Source organism: Harmonia axyridis, chromosome 2, assembly GCF_914767665.1.
Source record: "Harmonia axyridis chromosome 2, icHarAxyr1.1, whole genome shotgun sequence".
Classification (NCBI taxonomy): domain Eukaryota; kingdom Metazoa; phylum Arthropoda; class Insecta; order Coleoptera; family Coccinellidae; genus Harmonia; species Harmonia axyridis.
The window spans coordinates 24,694,590-24,716,272 of NC_059502.1; the positions used below are offsets into that span (position 1 = coordinate 24,694,590).

A 21,683-nucleotide genomic window follows, 5' to 3' on the forward strand; every position below is an offset into this window, starting at 1 on the left:
GGCAAAGCCTTTTGACATCTTCAACTTCTACAATGCTATTTGGATGAAAGTTAGTGTTGGTAGGTATCTTGTAAGAGCATGGTTCCCAATCAACCTTTATTTTCCCGAGCTCTCCTTAATTAAATTTCAACAAAAATAAGAAACTAATTTTTTAAATCAACTGAATTATTTACTTAAATTTCAAATAGGTAAAATACATATACAATACATTTATTTATTATGGATAAAATGTTTTAAAGTACTTATGGGATATGAAAATGAAAAATTCATTTTTATATTAAAATACTTCAGATACTTCAGCATGCGAGATCTGTACCAGTTGGTCAACTCTGGGTTCAGTCTTTGCTAGAGCTATGGTTAAATGTTATGACTTATCAAAACTTGTATAGCAGCAATCCTATTACGCCTCCCTGTTTGAGAAGTCCTTTTGTAGAGCGTAGATGGTTTCAAGAATTTCAATTTTTGCGGATTTGGGATGCAATTTGATGGTATTTCCATATCTCGCTCTATATTTTTGATAACATTTTCTGTGAATATTTGGATTGAGTCGAAAATGGTCTTAAATGAGAAATTCAAGGTTAAAATCAATCCTGTCCTGTTGCCGTGTATACGATAACTCTCGAACGGAATTTGCAAGAATCTGGGAATGATCATGATACGTTTATAATAATAATATATATTTATTCTTTAGACCCTCATTACATCATACACATAATATTATATATACAATAATAACAACTATAGGTTTAGGGTCTGAATATCGCGCTTGAGTTCTTTAATGAGGGTTACATTGCAATGCTCTATCTATAAAATGAGTGATATTCTAACAATAACATAATTCCTTATGTTATTGTAATTCCCTTTAAAATTGAGAATTGGACATTCTGCATTAGGATACAGCATTATATTTAGTGCACAAATCGATTTATATACCGCATTCATTGGTCATCCTAGATCGAAAAGTCGATCATTGAATTTTGAAAGCAAAAAATAAAAAAACGAAAATAAATTTTTCTCCGATTGTCTGCAAATCTTAATTTTGTAGACGCATATCACTCAGCAAAGTCTTACTTTTCCTGTCTAGGCAGTAAAGTAAGGGCTTTCCTGTCAAGGCGGCAAAATGATTATTATCAAGAGGAATGAAAAATTAGTACTTCTATATAATTTAGTGATAATTTATCAGTACACCCACCCGGAAAGACCCAAAAGGAAGATACCAGTACAACCAATATTTCAATACTTACGTAGCCTACCCTAATATTCTTTATGTTCTATATTTCACAGACTCACACCTTATAAAAAAATATTAAACTTTAAAACAGAAATTGTACAAGGGCAGGAAGACCTCGGTCGATAGCCCTTTGAAAAGTTTTCAATAAAGTTATTCTCTCTCTCTCTCTTTATCAGTACAGGAAAAATAAAAAGATTGTGGGAATTGTAATAATTTGAAAATACAATATCCTACATACATAATTACAAACAATCGGAGAAAAGAATTATATGTTCAACTCGGCAGCTAAGTTGATGACTGCCTTAGCCGCGGCAGTCAATGTTCTACTTCGCTGCTTATTAAAACAAATAACTTTTTTTGCTTGTCGAGATATCAGGCGAATTATATATAAGTCGAAGTTGTTTATAATTAAATTGATTAGAATTGATGATTTTGAGAAGTCATTTGATGATGCAATCTCCCGAATTGAAGATATGTATAACGAGATTTGCTGGGAACCTCAATTTATTTTGTTCTAATCAAAAACAAAAAATATACACAACAAAATCAGTAGATATTATTTTGTATCAACTTATCATCATATCAAGAAATGTTTAAAAATTAAAATATAAATCCTTAAATTTTTGGTAAAATATGCAATAACTGTTGAGAATTGGCTGAAAATGGAAAAGAATATAATCCGTTCTCTAGTTAAAAGTAATGATATTCAATGAAATTTTGTTATGTTCGTACAACCGGTTTTTTGGATTACTCATTATGTCATCCAAAACATTCAAATGAGTTTTGAGGAGAATTCCTCTATTTCGAATTAGGTAAGATGAAGTTTCTATTTTTCTAAACGATTAGTCCTTCAAAATAACTAACACTAGTCATTCCAGGTATCTTCCCGATGTCCTCATACCAATAGTTCAATTGAAGGAGGAGAAAGAGGAAGATGTGTCAAAGAGGAAATATACCAAAGACGACAGTTCATCCGATACACCCTTAAAAACTGGCAAAATTCGGGTGAAAGCTGAATTCCGGATGCAAGATTTAGACGACGATGACGAAAAATTCGACTGTCCAATTTGTAAAAACGACCTGAAAAGGAGTCTCAAAGAAATGAAGGCTCACTACAAGGCTGACCACAAGGGAAAAAGACTCCGCACTGGCATACTTACTAACGAGTCTCACCCATGCGAGATATGTGGAAGAGAACTGAAGCACAAAAGTGCCCTCAAAGAACATATAGAAACCCACAACAACAGTTACAGCTGCGAACAATGCGGCATCAACCACAAGAAACCCGCTGATCACGTCATTCATATGAGGTCTCACTCGGAAGAGGGCATCTTCAGCTGCATCTTCTGCGACTACAACACCACGGAACTTCTTGAGATCCAGAAACACATGAGTGGAGACCACGAGCAAACACAGAAGTATCACTGTAAGATCTGTAACAAGGGCTTTCAGATATTCAGTTGGTTCATCGAGCATGAGAATTATCACACTGGCTTGAAGCCTTTTAGTTGCGAATTCTGCGGTAAATGCTTCTTGTATTCGAGGTATCTGTCGGCGCATCGTAGCAGTATGCACAAGGAAGAACTTACAGGTGTGCCGAACATCCACGAATGTGTGATCTGCAAGAAACAGTACCAACACAAGAACAGCCTAAATCTTCACATGAACATTCACACGGGTAATGTGGCTATCTGTGATATTTGCGGGAAAATCTTGTCCAGTAAGGAGAAGTTGAAATTCCACCAGCGGACCCATACCGGTTACAAACCTTTCAGTTGCTCGTATTGTGGGAAATGCTTCACTAAGAAACCCATACTGGTGGAACACGTGAGGATTCATACGGGTGAAAGACCCTATGTGTGCGAGTATTGTAACAAGTGTTTCTCGCAAAGATCCAGTCTGGTCATCCACATCAGATCCCATACAGGGGAAAGACCCTACGTGTGTCAGTTCTGTCAGAAGGGTTTTGTTGCTAAGGCCATGCTCAATATTCATTTAAAATCTTGTAAGGGTGTTCCAATGAATTGAAGTGCCGAAAATATGAAGAACTGTCTGGTGATTCAATAATTATGATGTCAACAATTTATTGAAGTCATCTCAAAAATTTGAAGAATTTCCTTGGTCAATGTACCGGGTTTTTTACCATAATTTGACCCCCCCTTTAACTTTGTTACTAAAAGAGGTACAGAAAAATTTTTCCAACAAAAGTCCAACGAAATCGACTAGTGTTTTCTAAAATGATTTCAAAAAATTAAATATATACAGAGTGGGCAACATATTGAATGCAACTTCATTTTTTCAAATGGAACACCCTGTATATTTTTCCATATTTGACTAGCTCTTTTTCCCCTGATTTCGAATATATAATATATGTTCGGTCTATCTCTCTTATTCTGAGTACCACAGAGTTTCAAATTTAAAGAATCACCTAGCATGTTCAGTAATCAGTTTTCACGTGGTAGGCTGCGATAACTCAAAATGCCCTTTTTTGAGTTATCTCGTTATTAACGATATATGACATACGTTTTTCACTATAAATTGGAACTCTAAAAAGGGCATTTTGAGTTATCGCAGCCTACCATTTGAAAACTGATTACTGAGCATGCTAGGTGGTTCTTGAAATTTGAAACTCTGTAGTACTCAGAATAAGAGAGATAGACCAAACATATGTTATATATTCGAAATCAGGGGAAAAAGAGCTAGTCAAATATAAAAAAAAAATATACAGGGTGTTCCATTTGAAAACATGAAGTTGCATGCAATATGTTGCCCACTCTGTATATATTTAATTTTTTGAAATCATTTTAGAAAACACTAGTCGATTTCATTAAACTTTTGTTGAAAACATTTTTTTGTACCTCTTTTAGTAACAAAGTTAAAGGGGGGATCAAATTATGGTGAAAAACCAGATTTGTCTCGAAATTTCATTTTGATTTCCGATTCATCCGGAAAAAATACTTTCTGTTTAATTTTTTTGGTTGCTCCTTTGTTAGGTTTTCTGTTAGTCCTGATAGCGTCTCGTATTTATTTACATATTTACATCATGAAATATACTTGACATACAAGATTTTACCAGAACATTGAATTTTACCATACTGTCCTGTTATTATGTGGACTAAGACTTTTTGACTAGGATTCTTTGAATATATAATAAGCAGTTCTTTGAACGAAAATCAAATAAATGAATATTTTTCCTAAGAAACTGCTTCAATTTGAAAAGCACTGTTAAATTCAACATAATTACGAACAAGCTTTCTTACATCGATGGAATTACCAGAACTGTTCATGAAGTTACTTCCTCACTGACATTGTATTGAACATTCAATACTACTTCGAGAAAACTCTCAAAATAACTCCTTTGATTATTAAATTTGTTACCAAGGCAATTAACAATTTGGAATATTCATAAATTCGGTCACATAAATGACAAAGTTAGTCAAAAAGTAATCTCGTATTTTATTTCTATCGTGAAGTTGAAGCAAAATTATTAGTAAAAAAGAGAAAGATGAATAAGCTATGTGACTTAATTCATGGATGATTCCTTGGGTACCGTTCATTTATTCTAGTGAATAATTTTTAATTTAGTATATAGGATTATAGGGTGTATTGAGTAATGAAAGAAAATTAGTTTGTGCTTTGAGTGCAATGGACTAGTCTGATTGATGAAAATTGAGGACTATATATTTTCATCATAAAATATTATAATTAATAGGAACTGAGTGAATTTATGAAGTGAAAGAACTGTAGTTGTGTGTCTAGAGTAATTCTGCAAGGTTCAAAACTGATGGACAATTTATTATAGAGATATCTACAATTTGTTGATTAACAAATAATGAAACCGTTTCATGGAAATTATCTCACTATTAAGTTGTGCTGTAAATAAAATATAAAACGAAGAAAACGGTAATTTTCTTATTCCTAATTCTCCATTTTTATCCATTAAAATTCGTTCATAAATCTGTTAATCATGATCATAGATAATTTAACGGTAGATCATTTAAAAATGATTGACCATAGAGTCGAAAGTGATATTGTGAGTGTTCTCCACGTGTAAACTTGTTGATAGTCGAATAGTTAAAAAGTGCATGTGCTAAGTGAATATTAGTGTTTTTGTTGTCATCATTCTCATCCGTCAATTTGTGAGTATCAAAAAAGTCGACCGAAATGATAAACAATGATGAAATCGTCAAAAAATATATGTAATCGCCCAATTTTTATGATTTATAAGAGGTACTATATGTGCTAATCATAGAATTTTTGACAACGTTAATATTCTTCGTTTCAAGTACAGTGAATTGGACAAGTCATAAATAATTGAACAAATAACCAAAACATAAATAAATAAAGAGAATTGATCAATACAATTATCATTTAGATATTCATTAGCATCATAATAACACTTAGCCAAAAGTAAAGGTTTTTTTTCTAGATCGTTAACGTATCAATCGATGATAAATTAGTAGGATCCCAACACAGGTATCTAGATGATTGTATAATGTTACATTTTGATATTCATCAGATGTTTCAAATCAAGAGGTCCTATGCTTCGGTATGAATAAACTGTTGGTATTTCTCGTATTTTAATTGTGCAAGCTAAAAAAATTTGTTTTCTTTTTTATTGAATTTTTCTCAACAAACAAAAAACAATTTTATATATAGGTACAAGGGACTCTTAATATGTCATACTCTACAAAAACAGGCCTACACGATTTCCGATATTTTGTTAAAATAAAAACAAAAAAAAAACGAAGTCTGAATTTGAAATCAAAGACTTGGAATCTAATGAAGAGAGTGTTTGCATACCAGAACAATTAGTTTCGAAAAATACAGTGTCGAGTTACAATCTAGGACGAGGAAACCTGTGAAAAAATCTGTTCGCAGTTATAGGTGAAACGTTGAATGAATAACCGACTTGACCTCGGCTAGAAAACTGTTGAAATCGAATTGAAAATGTTTGTCTGAAGATTCATCTTCAAAATAAAAATATATATAACATAAGAATAGGTATATTTGGAAGGACATTATTTCATCGACATTTGTGACACTGCTCAAAAAGATTATAATTCATTTATAATAAGTAGATATATAGAACCATAAAATTTATAATATGTATTGATACGATGAACCAAATAGAATAATCATTATTGGACAACTGTAGTTGATTTCATCAAAATCGCGAAATATTGAGTTGCTGGTTATTTCAAGTTTGCGCATGAACAATATCTAACGTACAGGTTGGGCAAATAAGCGAGGTTAGCGGCTATATCTCAGGATCCACTCATCGTAGAGACTTGCGGTAAAAAATTTTACGACTAATGTTTACAAAAGAACACACTAGAAATTGTTTTGAAGTTCATACCTCTACCGCTAGGGGGCGTAATAGCTACCGCCGAGTAGAAAAATGAATTTTACTCGAAAATGTTTCATATGAAGTTGACATTTGTGCCGTAAGGGAGCAGGTCATAGTAGGTAACTTCCGCCAATCCCACCAAACACACAGCAAAACCTTCCGGGTCGTCAAATCTAGCTTGGCCACCATTTTAGCCGGCTCACTGCGATTCAACCAAGACCGTTTTTGCTTGTCAACGTCGTAACATTGTCGCTGACATAACGGTCGGACTCGACTATGTCCATGATTTCATCGACATTTTTGACAATTGGACTTCCGGTGCGTGGTGCATCTTTAACATCGGATTTATGGGAACAGAATCGACGAAACCAAAATTACACGTGATTGGCTGTATAAGGGCCATAAACACTAACATTTTCAGCCGCCTCGCTAGTAAACTAATCACAAAACTTTTAAAAAAGTTTTTTTAGTACGAAATCTCATCTTTCTAACGCCATCTGGTGAAACCCGATCGGACTTATACAACTAGATACTACAGTGACTGTATATACTACAGTGACGACACGGCTCGTCCGCGTTTTGATTGGTTGGAGCTCTGTCCGCCATTAAATGTCGAACTTTCCCCAGAGATCTCTGATTTTCACTATTTACATTCGAGTGCCGGACTGTTTCACATGTTTTGAAGCTTTCTTGTTTAACTTGTTAGTGATTGTGACTGGTTTAGGGGGTTCAAACCCTCCAAAATATGAAGATGTTATCAAAAGAAACGAGCGGTCGACCAATCTTCGCGCATGTGCAGTCGACCAACTGAATCTTGAAACACCTGTTAACGTTTGAATCTATCATTTCCCGCCAACGTTTAATGGCGGATGGCCGAAGTTGTAGTCACTGTTGTGTAAACAGTCACTGTACTAGATACAGATAACTGAAGCCATCTGTTGGAAAAAAAATGAATTTTTTTACTAGACCTAATATCTGAAATCAGCTCGTAAATATCTTGCTTCGATCTCGATTTACAAGGCGTTTCAAAACTTCACTTTATCTTGGTTTCTGTTCGAGATATTCGAGAAATTCTAAAACGTTTTTTTCAGTAATTTTTATGGTTTATTTGGTACTCATAACAATTCATAGAAATTGATTACTGTCAGCTGTCTATGGAGAGAATAACTTTGATGGGGGGTACAAGAGACCATCAGGTCGCAGGGAAACGAAAAATCCCTTATCAAATATTAATTTTGAGCCAAATTTTGACAGGCACAGAGACTGTGTAATTAGTACTTACACAAATACTTTTTATCGGTATAAACCACCGTCTAGAGCCGGACTCATTACTTTCATTGAGATGGAGCAGTACAAGGATAACGGCCATACTGCGAAAGAAATTCAGAAACTTACAGTTTAAAGTTCTTTTCTCAACAAATGGGATTCCATCTCTGTTGCTCCCATTAGATATCAACAATATCAAGACGTATCGTTGCCATTAGTGTATACAGAAATGACAAAGTTTGATGTGAGCTTCATAAGAAACCAGTGATCTTACGATCTTAGGTGGTCAATCTTATTTGAAGCAGATTGATCCAGAAGGCTCAAAAGAGAATAAATCAATACGAAAGCCATAACAGTCTGCCTGTTCTCGAAAATATGGATGCAGTTTATGAAATGATTTTCTCAAACTGTCGAATTTGGCTGAAATGAATATTAAAGGCACTCATTTCAGTATTCACGTTATGAAAGAATAACCTTCAAATGTTTTACTAGTATTGTGCAATAGTTGTTGACAATTCAAACCCTATTGTACTTCTTTCATGAAGAAACAGACCAGCAATCGATTAAATGGAGACAAGACTTAGGACTTCAAGTCCTAAGAGGATTACAACAATTTGATCGAAATGAATTTGTCTGAGTGCGATCCCAGGGTGGCGTCAAGGGGGTCATGACCCCTTCAAAATGAAATCACCTAACACTTAATATGCGTTTCAAGCAGACAAGGTACGAAATGGAATAAATAACAATATCAGTTGTGAATTACAAAATTCACATCTTTGCCGTCGAAGAGTACAACAATTACCCAATTGGTACACAAACATGTAATGGCATCAATATAAACAAATCATTTCGTCGAAGAATTAATATCTGATCAAGTTTACATCATCAAATAGATAAGAATACAAATAAGGGTAACACAAAAATTAGTGAGTAGATCGTAGCAATAGGTTTACAATCCTCATCGCTAAAGAACGTGTTTCAACTGAAATTGCAGGTGAAATGACTGTTGGCACGTTCGAATGTTTGATGATTTTATTACCTTTGTTGTTGCTGTTATTGGTAGACCAGAAAGGGCATATTTTTTGGAATTTTTTTCGACATTTGAATAGGAAAAAGAACAGGCATATGTTTCGTATTGTGTTTCAAATGAAATTGCAGAAGTAATTACGGACGTAACTGTTAATGTCGGCTCTTTTGATTATTTGATGATTTTATTACCCTTTGTTGTTGTTTGGGCAAATTTTTCTGAGATTTTTTCTTGAAGCCCATAACGCCCTTGGATTCGATAAAATTATCTATTCGTATCCATTTCTGATCCTGACTGTACTTAAAATGCACATGCTTTCAGGAATAATTCAGACGTTAAAAATTTCCCCATGAAATGCCAACACTTTTCTACCTCTTTGAAGAGACTTAACTGAAATTAGGGATCTCTCACAAAGTTTTTGATGAACATAACCTCAAACATTTCTTCGAAGTTTGCAGCTCTGCAATAAGCTCTTGAACGAACATCAAAAAAGAAGGTTAAGAGATCAGCTTAGTAAAAGACAGAAAAAAGGCCCAGTATAATAAGGAGTTAAGTAATCAGCCCAGAAACAAACACGAAGGAAGCCAAATTTAAAAAGGGGTTTATTCACAGATGTCTGGCACCATTACGTCATACCTTTTTTGACGCCACTTCCAGGGCTAATTTCGGAACGGTGAATATTGAACAATTTTACATTTTTTACAAGTTATACTTGAATAAATATTTTTTCGTTCGTAATTTTTGAGAGATCAATATCACATTTTCTAATCCGATTCTGACAAATAATGCAAAATATCTTATATCACTTCAAATGAATAATCTCTCTGCAATCAATTTCTGAGAAAACAAACAAATGAAAACAATGCAAAATTTCATCTTCTGATCACAATATTTTCACTCGTACAGAAAAAAAACATATTTGTAAGTATCATTTAAAAAATGAAAAGATTGTGATAATTTTGGATATTTGGGGTTTTGAAATACAGAGTATTCACTAATACACAGATAATGGTTTTAATCGTTTATTCTCAAAACACTCTCGTAAGTCTCACTTTTTCTCTAAGCAAGTTCTAGAAGGTTGAACGAAAGGGAACCTTAACCCAGAAGGGAGCTCAACCCAGTTCAGCTGTCTGAACGCAAGGGAGCCCAACCCAGAAGGGGGCTCAACCCAGTTCAGCTATCTGAACGCAAGGGAGTTCAACTCAGAAGGGGGCTCAACCCAGTTCAGCTGTCTGAACGCAAGGGAGCCCAACCCAGAAGGGGGCTCATCCCAGTTCAGCTGTCTGAACAGAAGACGTGACAGAAGGACTAAAACATTCAGGTTATGTCACTGACGTTTGCTCTCGATCATCGAAGATCTATATTTGTTTTCTCTCTCGATGGCCGCGCCACGTGCAGACTCGCAGCGCAACCTACGACGTTGAAGTAAAACTTCAAGTGTATGGTTGGTTGTCTCTCTCGAAATTTGTTCGGATGAAGTAATATTCTAACAGATAAAAAGTATTGTATTATTATGTAGAGTTGTAGCAATCCATGTTTTCATGTATGTAGTTATATTTTCGATAAACGATGTTTTTTTAAATATATTTTTCATAGTGCCATAATAGTTATTTATAATACAAGTGCAGAAGGCATTGATATTCTTCCACGAGTTCAAAATTCAAAAACGAGCCACGAAGTGGCGAGTTTTGGAATGAACGAGTGGTAGAATGAGCCTTCTGTACGAGTATTATACAATATTTTCTCTAATTCATTGCATTTTCATTGAAATAAATGAAATATTTCCATAAATATAATTTAGTGATTTTTGCATTGGAAAATGTTGGTTGGCAGAACTGATTTCTTTAAGGCAAATTGATGAATTGACAGATAAAGCCGTGGCGGAAAGTTTGAAGTGCCAACATAGAATAATAAAATATAACCATGAAAACTGTGCGTTTCTGATATATTCTCGCACGATTTTGTTCTACAAGATGTGGAAGAATGAACGGAATAACCACAGAATTTGAGAAAAACATTCTTGTTTATTATGAATATGCAATATCGTTTAAAATGTCCTATTATTCTGAACAGTTTAATATAAGACAAAATGAGCAAGATATACCATCCAATATTATATTTCAGATTAATCGAAGAAACTTGAAATTTAAAAAATCAATTATCAAATTCAACAAATTATCAAAGGTAATATTACCAGTGGTTCTAATTTTATCGATAATTTCCTCTTTCACATAAAAACTTGTTCATTTGGCAAAAATATTACCCTTTTATTTGAATGTTTTTGCCTCTAATAAACAAGTTTGAGTAATTAAAATAAAAAAAATTGTGATAAAATTTGAAGAACGAGTTGTATTTGGGAAATTTTTTTTCAACATTTTAAATGTTCAATATTTTCTTGGGTGATGGCGCTGAATCAGTTTATGTTCATTTTTCAATAAAATTCGAAGCACTTTAAGCTGTCTATAATGACAAATTCGAAGTAAAATTTTGGCGTTTTAATGTAAACAAGGTATTATCGATTAGGAAGCAGTTTTTTCAGTATAATCCCGAATGATTGGCTAGAATAAGGCATTACTATCAGTTGAAACCACCAAAATGTCAGAATTTGACATGTGAAAAAATAATCAAGAATATTCAATAATGTGTGAATACTGAAATTAAACTCAAGTACTGATTCACCTTCTACTTGTTTTTATTTTGAAATGTTGTGGTTTTATGTATTTTTATTTTATATTTCACGATTAAATGACCCTTGTGGGGAATAAAATGTCAATATCCTAAGTCCTTCTATCCTCCCTATCTACCTCTCAATTAAAATTGTTCTAACCCTTCCTTTTTTAGGTTTTACCAATATGCAATGTACTTTTTGGACGAAGTCGGCGTTGAGGAAGAAAAAGTTGGAATCAAAGAAGAATCGGAAGATTCAGATACAACCGAAACAATCTACATTGTCAATTCCGAATACAATTCGGACCTCGTAATCAAAACCGAAGCAGACGATTCGGATTTTTTCAGTCAAAAAGGAATTCGAAGGAAATTGACCGAAAACGATGAGTCTGAAAAAACTGGACTGTGTCACGTGTGCGGAAAAACTGTTTCTAGAATGACTCCCCATATGAGAAGGCATAATATGTCCTACAAATGCAAGCAGTGTCCTATGGGCTTCAGCAACATGAAAGAGTTGAACAAGCACATGAGGAACCATGAACATACCATATATTGTTGCATTAGCTGTTCTTCATACTACAGCAACCCTTTGGACCTGTGCCGACACCAAGTTAAACACTTCAGCGAATATAGATGCATCTTCTGTGACTTCTCAACCGAACATCTGTCTGTCATTACGTTGCATCTGAACAGACACGAAAAGCCCGTGGTCTACGAGTGCGACCAGTGCGGACGTGGTTTCAGCACAGAATACTTGATGAAAACGCATCAGCAAATCCATACGGGCATCAAAAGGTACCAGTGCGATTTTTGTCCGAAGAAATTTGCAACCGAGAACTACAAGAACTGTCACATGAAGTACAATCATAGTGAGGAATTGACGGGGGTAAAAAACATTTATAAATGCCGGGTTTGCTATCGGGAGTTTAGTTTCGAGAAAAGCTTAACCCGCCATCTTAGTGTAATCCATAATATAGGTATAAGCAGGAAAGTCGAATGTCCCATATGTTCGAAAGTGATTGCGAACTCTTTCAATTTGAAAATGCACATGTCAATACATACGGGGGAGAAGCAACATGTTTGTGAACTATGCGGTAAAGCGTTCAGAGATAGGGGTCATTTGAAAAGACATAATAAAGTTCATTTGAAGAGGGGCGAAGAGATGTACCTGTGAATTTTCTTACTATTAATGTTATGTTAAAGGTTGATTTTGTCGAAATTTGTTTTTATGTTACTGAGTTGACCAGAATGAATGTTACCAATGAACATTTGTAAAATAAAGCTTTATTTTTTCAGTACACTTGTTTTTATTTCATTTATATATATTTAAGCTCAACTTGAATTGCAGACAGATTTTCTTCAGTATAATGGGAAGTTAATTGAAAAACTAGTATTGGGGGGCTGCCGACAGGACCAGCATATCGAAAATATTTGCCGGGGTGCCAAATTTTAATGGAGCAAAGTAATGAATAAAACAAAACATACTTTTCGACACCAATCTTTTTAGTGAAATAAAAAAAAATTTAAGCGCCAATTTGTTGAAATCGAATAGACGATCCCAACTAGTTAGGAAAATATAAATAGGTACTAAACTGCACATTTAGCAAAATGCAAATGATCAGACCTCTTAATAGTTTTCAGATTTTGTTCATATATGTAATCCCAAACCTAAAATGGTCCAACCAAATCCGATCTGTATTGAGCAGAGCGGTGAATTTTCATTTTGCCGGGGCGCCAAAATGTCTGGCGGCGGCCCTCACTATTGATCTTAAGAAGTCATGGCTCGTTATATTTGATTTTTTTCTTGGTTGTTATTCTGCAGAGAACGAAACATAAAACTAATCCAAAGAAAACTTTTTGATACAAATATTCTTCCAGACATTTATTATTCTCGATCCCAGAATATATCAGCCCATTTGCAATTAAAATCCAAAAAAAAGCAAAGTAGCTGAACCCCCTGAAAAAAACATTTCAAATTTCATGACAGAATAGATGCTAAGATTTCGAGAAAAAATGTATCAAAAAAAACTGTTTCGAAAAATTGTTTTTTTGAAATTTCATTCCTCGAATTCAATCTTCAATATGCCAATAAACTATTTTTTCTATTTGAATATTTAGAATGTCGTAATTTCCATAAAAAATATATAATTTAATAAATTAATTTTAGAACATTCAAAAAATGTTCTCTCTATCCCCCTTTCGATATATTATTACATTTTTCATATTTCCTAACTTTTTTCTGGAACGATCTTCCTGATGGTTGGCCATCATATAAAGGGTTTTTCAATAGAAATGATACAATTTAAAATAGTTATAATGGCAACACAGGGTATTATTTTGAAATTTCCAATGTTCAAACTTTGTAAAATAAGTATCCAGTAATAAATAGATTTCCATCAAGTGAAGACCGAATCAATCCAATATCCAGTAATACTCATCTGAAAAAGCCATGTTATAACGAAACATGTTTCGAAATAAAAATAGCTGAAATATTAAATTGTTTTTATTTATAATATTAGTTGAATATAATTTTTTCTGCTATAAATTAAAATTTGAATTTTGTATACAAATTAATTGATACTAAAGCAACTTGGCTTGACTCTAAATTAAGTCAAGTTCAAAACAAGTATTAGTTTTTCAGTATCAAGTACTTGAAAATCTAGTACATTCTATCAAGCTACTTGATTTTTAGCAGTTTTATTGTGTAGTGTGCATATCAATAACAAAAATTATGAAATGATAAGGAACCTTGCAAAATCAAATTTATTTATGAAACTTATTGTATAAAAGAACCAAAAATCAACTATTTTAAAATGGAAGCACAAATAAAATCACTATAAAAAATAACAAAATATAAAATATTGAAAAATATAATTTCTTGATATTGAGAAACCCCCATGCTCTATCTGATAACATAATTTTTCCACCCAGGATTTAGACATATGAGACATGTTATGTATTTTTTGCATTATCTATTGCGGGTTTTTGCATCAGTCAGAGCAGCTCCGGAAAATTGTCTTTCAACGTTAGATCACGATGCTGGTGTTGATGAAAAATCTTTGGCCATTTTAGCCAAGCTTGGCAAGAGATTTTTTATATTGTGTGTATTAAAAATATTCTCGCCTCAAATTTTCCACGAAAAAAGTTGATACATATTATGACTTGTGCTAAATATGGCAATACCCACGGATAAGGCAACTAAAACATATAACTTATTCAAACCAATATGTTGGAAATAGGTTGTCATACAGTGAAGTAAAAGACATTGAATATATTCATTCCAAGTGAAAACTTACTTCGTGAACAATTTAAGTCCTTGTTAAGACCTAATGTAACATTGCATTTTTCACAGGAAACTTGTGCCTTTGCTAGGAAAATGTGCTATATTATCGCATATATTTCTGAGGCAGATACCTGTGACCAAGAATACTTATTTTTTTTCAATTCCAATTGTGGCCGTAGTGAGAAACTTGGTCGGCCGCGGTTCTTATAGGTGTCACGCAAGATCTTGTTAGATTTCTGCTAGACCAAGTTTGAATCCAACCGGTGGTAAATAGCCACAAGATTTTCTGGCTAATAATTCTCCTCCCCAATATCCAACTATTCCAGCACACCATATCCAGGAAATGGAGAAATGTTCTCAAGTAAAATTAACAAATTTAACAGATAGCTATGCCTTTATTGCAATCTGTTCCGAATATGGTACAAGTAACAAATGACTCTCAAGAAAAAAAAAAGGGAAAAGTGGAAGGTATTTTTTACAGGAAACGAAACACTTTCCTCTACCGTATAATGAATATCTTTTGTTTCACTAATATACTATTTTTCAAAGTCTTACGATCACCAAGATTTTGTGAATAATACGTAGTAATAGGTGTAGGCCGGCGGGCACACTAGAATTGGTCTTACTCACAAAATAAGCGTCAGTTGGCGGCAAAAGCTACTGAACACTGAGGAGCGAGTGTGCTGAATATGGAACATGACTCGTTTACGCTTTTGATCTGTCAAAAAAAATGTTGAAAATGACATGTTCCAAATTTGGCACAGTACGTGGTACAACACTTTTAACTAAGTTTTCTAACGCTCGTTTCCCGAAAGGAGCGCTTTGTCATTTTGAGCCGGAAAATGGTCCCAAATGATATAGTTCGAGTCACTGATGACGACTCAGCCCAATCGGTTCGTCAACACGATAACTCCAGAATGTAAAAATTTCAGTAAAATTAAGTATGTTAATCTTGAATGCACAGATTGAGTTCGTTAATCGACAAAATCAGACTAGTGGTTCTGTAAATATGGCTTTTCGAAATTTTGACCTTCTGCTAATTTAAAAAAGGAGAAATGAAATGAAATTTTGCTATTCAGATGTAAAATCCATGCAAAAATTCAAATTCATCGCTTTACCAATGCCAGAGAAAAATAAAAAAGAATATGGAAAAAATTTTAGTGACAATATTTCGTGTGGACAGATCTGACCTAGTTGAAATTTTCTCGACTTCCAAAACAATCCTAGAATCTTTATAAATTGCCATAAAAACATAAGATACAGAACAACTATATGAATAGTTGCGAAAAAATTTAGGTGCTGATTCCTTGTCATAAAATAGGGTGGGTCTTTCATATAAACTGTTTTTTTGATCCCCCCCGCTTAGTTACCTAAAGATGGCGGACGAAAAGCAGTTTTTGATTTTTTTCCTTAAAATCCAAAAAATTCACGAAAATGAAATTAAGTTGACATTTTATGCGGGCAAGAAAGCATGGAAAAAAATTTTTTGGGGTGTTCGTCTATGTTTCCAAGGGGTAGAAAAAGCTACCCCTCAATCTTGTTTTGTTGCAATAATTTTTTATATTCATATTTCACAATAAGAAAATTAATTTTGGACTGATCAATTTTTAACAAATTAGGTCTCTTGTAATTTTTTGCTAAAATTCACGGTTTTTGGAAAAAAAATTATCAACAGATAATACGCCGTAGTTTTGGAGGCTGGAATTATGTTCGACCTTAAATTTATCCAATAGGCGGATGTCAAATCGATATTTTTATTGAGGACTGGTAGAAATATAATATAAATGTAAAAAAAAAATTATGAACCCTTCACAAATTAAAAACTACTTTTCGGGCCCCATCTTCAGGGGGCTGTAACTAAGCACACATTTTGATAATATAATGAAGTTCAGCTATATTCAAATTTTCATATTTTATTTTTAATTTAATGCCTACTGATTTCCACAAATTAAACAATTAGATAGGATTCTAGGAGAGACGTCAAATGCCCAGAATGCTTGATTGAAAAATTATGGGTTTCTATTGGTTAAAAATCTGTATCGTTATGAAAAAAAATTATATCATAATGAATTTCATTATGAAATGGATTATGGGCATGTAAGTGTACGAGTGTAGAAAAATAATCTAATATACTCATAATCGGTGTGTATTGCGTCTACAAAAATGCAACTTTATGATATCTGTTTGATTTTGGTCTTATTGAGTTTGAAATATTTCAATTTTCTTCTTCTTTCTTGAATGAAATTACCCTCATTGTTTTTTTAGCCACCTTTTGGTCCTAATTCGTTTCCTTTTAGGTTACGTCTTCGAAGAAAAACCGTTGTGAAGGTTGAAATCAAATCTGATGTAGATGATGAGTCAGATTGGTTGAGCCCTACCAAGAAAACTCGACGAAAACCTAGAACGAACGTAACATGGCCTTGCAAAAAATGCTTGGAAGAATTCAGCACGAGGAAGCTACTCCAAGCTCATAAAAAGATCCATGTAAGGGAGGAATCTCCTACGACACAAGCCTTGAAGAATTATAAGTTCGACAAGGACCTAGAATTGTACATTTGTAACTTGTGCTCGGCTGAGTATCAAGAAGAAAACGAGATAACGAAACATATTAGCAATAACCACATAGAGAAGTTCTCCTGTCAAGTCTGCTATCAAGAATTCACCGAACCTTATAAGTTTTCAGTACATTTGCAGAAACACAGTGGCGGGGATTTCTTCTGTCCCTTATGCACTTATCACACCCCTCGAATGACGTGTATTCAATCACATATAAATCGGATGCATCTTCAAAAGTTCATTTACACCTGCAAGACTTGTGGTAAAGGTTTCAACGACCAGGCCATATTCAGGGAACATGATAACGAACACCTTGGTATCAAACCATTCACCTGCGTAGTCTGTAATAAGAGTTATGTGTTCTCAAAGTATCTCTTCGCACACCAAGTGAGATACCATGTTGTCAACATCGAGGGTAGATTGCAAAACAACCAGTGCGGCATCTGCATGAGGATCTTCGCTAAAGATTCCACATTGGAGAAGCACATGAAGAACCGCCATGAGAATTACGGAGTTCCAAGGGAGAAAAAACTGTTGTGCGACATTTGTGGACAAGGGTTCTCGAGAAATGACAAACTGAAGATCCATTACAGGATACACACGGGTGTTAAGCCTTACGTGTGTTCCTATTGTCCCAAAAGTTTCATCAAGAAAGAGTACCTGGTCATGCATGAAAGAGTGCACAACGGGGAAAGGCCGTACTCTTGCGAATATTGTGGTAAATGTTTCAATCAGAGCGCGCCTCTGAGAATCCACGTCAGAGGACATACAGGAGAGAAGCCTTACATCTGTCAGATTTGCGAACAAGGTTTTATTTCTAGAAGTTCTCTCAATTTTCACAGGAAGAATTATTGTGCTGGTAGACAAGAGGACCTCATGTGAAAGGCTGACCTCGACACACTTCATCATCACAAAAATTATTGATTACATACCTTGTAATGGTCTGAAGGTTGGAGCCTTTCACCAATTGTTTTAAAGCTATCAAAATGAGCATCACTTTATTCAACTCTAGTTGAAATGACGGTGGAATTAAGACCTTCAGTTCTAGTGAAACAGCAATATTGATTGAAAGCCTTCGTGGATAATGCACTCGATGCAATCTCATTTACATTTTAGATTTTCATGGCTTATGGTACAACCCCTCCACGAAAAAATGTTTTACTTTTAACAAATACGGACAATTATTTTTTTTTATGTTATCTTAATTCACATTTCACATATTTAAATTATTCGTACCTTCTAATATTTCATAGAAAAAATATTCCGTCATACTCCCCTGCTATGTTTATCGTAATAAATTATGCAATAAAGAAAGCTAGGAATCGAATATTCTGCAGGACCTGCAAAATTTCATTTATCAGTTGTACATATTTAAATTGCAAAGCAATGTATTCATAAAATATATTTACTTTTAAAAAATATAGATAATTAGGTTATTACTATTATTATTGTTATATTAATATTCTATAAGAAATTCATTTTGTTTAAGTTATTGTTTGATATTATATACATTATATTTGATAAAGTCATTACATGATGATTTTATATGAAAAATAATGTTAAACTTCAATTTTTCACCATTAGTGAAAATTAATGTTTAATCATTATCTTTGTTTATAACTTACTTTAATTAATAGTTAATATATCATATTTGTTGTATGAGTTTGTGTAGAAATATAACTTTTAATTATAATTCTAGCAGCTTTTTATTATATCTGAAGCGCCATTGGAAGTAATTCATAATTGAATATACCTATCTACTAGTGTATGATTAGAACGTAAGTATAAGTTCCAAATAAGTCCAAAAATATATCCATGACATGATTTCTTAGTAAATGATAAGTATATTGAATATTGAGAATTCTGTCAGTCAACTCAATGATCTAGCGGGTTATGATTATGACCAAATGTCTGTAATTTTTAAAAATTTAGCCGAAAGTATTCTTAACTACTCCTAAGAAGATGATGATGAAGAATTCTAGGTCGAAATGAATTGTCGCTGCCGATTTCTAATGGAATATATCGAAAGGGGAAAAACCGAAGGGACCTCTCAAGAATGAATTCACTATTTTATATGCGTTTTTGTTTCCTGAAGAGAATTTCCAAAAAAGTTAAAAATGTTGAAAGTGGAAGCAAAAATCTACACATGAAATTCCGTGAAAAAATTAGATTGATAAGAATTTGACCAAGAGTGAAAACGCTCCTGATTTCAAGTACTTTTCTGATTTTTATTTCAATTCTTTAATCATGTATGTCGATCGACATCGATCACCAAAAGTTTGAGTTTCCCACGGCAAATCAATCAACTGTCGTATCTATGCTGATGAGTGAAATTTAGATAATTTAAATATTCGATGGCCACCAAGATCTCCGTATTTGACCGCGTTAGATTTTTTCCTTTGGTCACATTTAATGAACAACATTAATCAATTTGAAAATGTTGGAAAAATATAATGGTGTTATATTCGGAGACCTTGGTGGCCACCGAATATTTTAATTATCTAAAGTTCACAGCTCATCATAGTTAGGCACTTGGTTGATTTGCCTTGTGAAACTGATACTTTTAATGATTTTAATTGTTTGATGAGAAATTTATATTTCATCTTTATTTTTGAAAAGGGAAGATGAACAATTTTATTTTTTACAGACATTTTTATAGTTTACATTAAGAAACACAAGTTTGTATTACAACTTTCAAACTGATTGTAATAAAAAACAAAAATGATTGAACCAATGGATTTTACCGAAAAAAGTACCTGTAGAATGTTTCTGTTTCATGTTTATAGCACCAGTAATGAAGAAGTTATGAAAACTTTTCATTTCACGCCATTTTCCATTTTTCTCTTATAACTTGAATTTATGAGATTGCGGTTTTCACTGAATTAAAGGCACCCACAAACCAACGCGGAAATCGTACCGCATATTCGGTAACGGAAATGGTGATGGAAATGCATTTCGGATATCCCATTCCCGATTCAAGGGTAGGCAGCGCCCTCTTCAGCATGCTTTTTCTGCTAAAGGTAAGATATTGTAAACAAAAATATTTTGAGTGTTATTTGTGAAGAAAGAAATATGATGGACAAAGAAAATAGTGTATTCCTCAGTTTAACTGAATATTTCCGGTATTTGGAAGCAACTCCAAATAATAGGAATGTGATAGAAGGTGAATTCATTCTAATTTAAGAATAATCGTCCATTATCTAAAAAAACAAAAAAAATATATTGAGAAAATGTTACACCATATTTCTAATGAATAATTGAAAAATTAATATATTTTTTGAAATAAAATTACAGTTATTCTATTTCCACTTATTTATTATTTAAATAACAACTAACCCATACACCGAAAGGTAACAAATGGGATACTGATTATATATATATATATATATATATATATAAATAACAACTGTTTCGCTACACAGAAGATTTAGATTTAACATCTATATTGCTACTCGAAATAAAGGCAAAATACAAAAATATTCAGAAATTATCTTCAGAAAAAATGGGGCTGGACAGGTTTACAATCGCACAACATATAATCATTATTTCTTCTATTTAAGGAACCAGGTTCCACGGTAAAACATTACTCAAAATTTTTATTCTCTGGTTCACACGTTTGATATGGACTCTTGCTCTAGCTATGAATATATTTTGTTCAACCTCCTGAACAGACATTTGTTTTCTGTTTCGCATGAATGGTGGGCGAATCAGTTTTATTCCGTTTTCCGGAAAAATTTCATCAATTAGAAAACTTCGATCCACCATAATGGCATCCTCATTAGGCTTCAGGGAGGATATGAGACCACTCTGCTCAAAAATTATTTTGTCAGATGCTCTTCCACCATAAGCTTCACTGACAAAACTGATCAATCCTGCAGCATGTCATAAAAAATTTCTTTTATACTTTGGGAACTGATGTTTCCAAAGAGTAAAGACAATACAACATAGCTCGTGTCATTCTTTAGTTTTGTAAATGTATTTTTTCCCTAATATTGAGGGATGAAACAAAATTTTCTCTTTTTATTCTTAATACTAAAATTTCAATAGTTTTCAGCATTTCGAAAGAATTCAACCCTGTCAAGCTTTTGATTTGTAGTAATATTGTCACAAATTGTCCTTATTGATAAAAGCACATAGAGCTTCAGCAGCCAACAATTCATCAGGCCTGTGAATCATTTCCTGAAATTTCAATATCATCATTTGATTCAACTAGAATATCTCAATACTTTACCTGAGCATGAAGTTCATTTTCATCTTGATTTTGTGTCATTACTTCACAGTCAGATTTCAACTGAAAATTTTG

At 33.4% G+C, this 21,683-nt stretch overlaps 2 protein-coding genes across 5 annotated transcripts in view; both read left to right on the forward strand.

The window, feature by feature from the left end:
- LOC123672253 (zinc finger protein 729-like) overlaps positions 1-19,073 on the forward strand; it is a 74,879-nt gene extending 55,806 nt beyond the window's left edge. Inside the window, exons 6-8 of the mRNA XM_045606282.1 lie at positions 2,078-3,258; positions 11,716-12,705; positions 17,122-19,073. Coding sequence (XP_045462238.1) covers positions 2,078-3,258; positions 11,716-12,705; positions 17,122-18,262 — 3,312 coding nt within the window. The 3' untranslated portion in view covers positions 18,263-19,073. The remainder of the gene's footprint in view (positions 1-2,077; positions 3,259-11,715; positions 12,706-17,121) is intronic.
- Positions 4,156-12,839, forward strand: LOC123672899 (zinc finger protein 2-like). Of its 4 annotated transcripts, XM_045607231.1 has the most exons (3): positions 5,352-5,370; positions 9,326-9,547; positions 11,716-12,839. In XM_045607231.1, exon 3 carries the CDS (start codon positions 11,732-11,734, stop codon positions 12,713-12,715), a length of 984 nt encoding a protein of 327 aa, XP_045463187.1. In that variant the 5' UTR covers positions 5,352-5,370; positions 9,326-9,547; positions 11,716-11,731; the 3' UTR covers positions 12,716-12,839. The 4 variants fall into 4 exon arrangements, with proteins under 4 accessions (XP_045463186.1, XP_045463187.1, XP_045463189.1 ...); XM_045607230.1 differs by lacking the exon at positions 9,326-9,547 and having other exon boundaries at positions 4,156-5,370; XM_045607233.1 differs by lacking the exons at positions 5,352-5,370; positions 9,326-9,547 and adding an exon at positions 10,963-11,058.
- Positions 19,074-21,683: the final 2,610 nt, after the last annotated feature.

Bases quoted from the DNA above. Each gene is read 5' to 3' on its own strand.
- LOC123672899 (XM_045607230.1), top strand. From the start codon at position 11,732: ATGTACTTTTTGGACGAAGTCGGCGTTGAGGAAGAAAAAGTTGGAATC.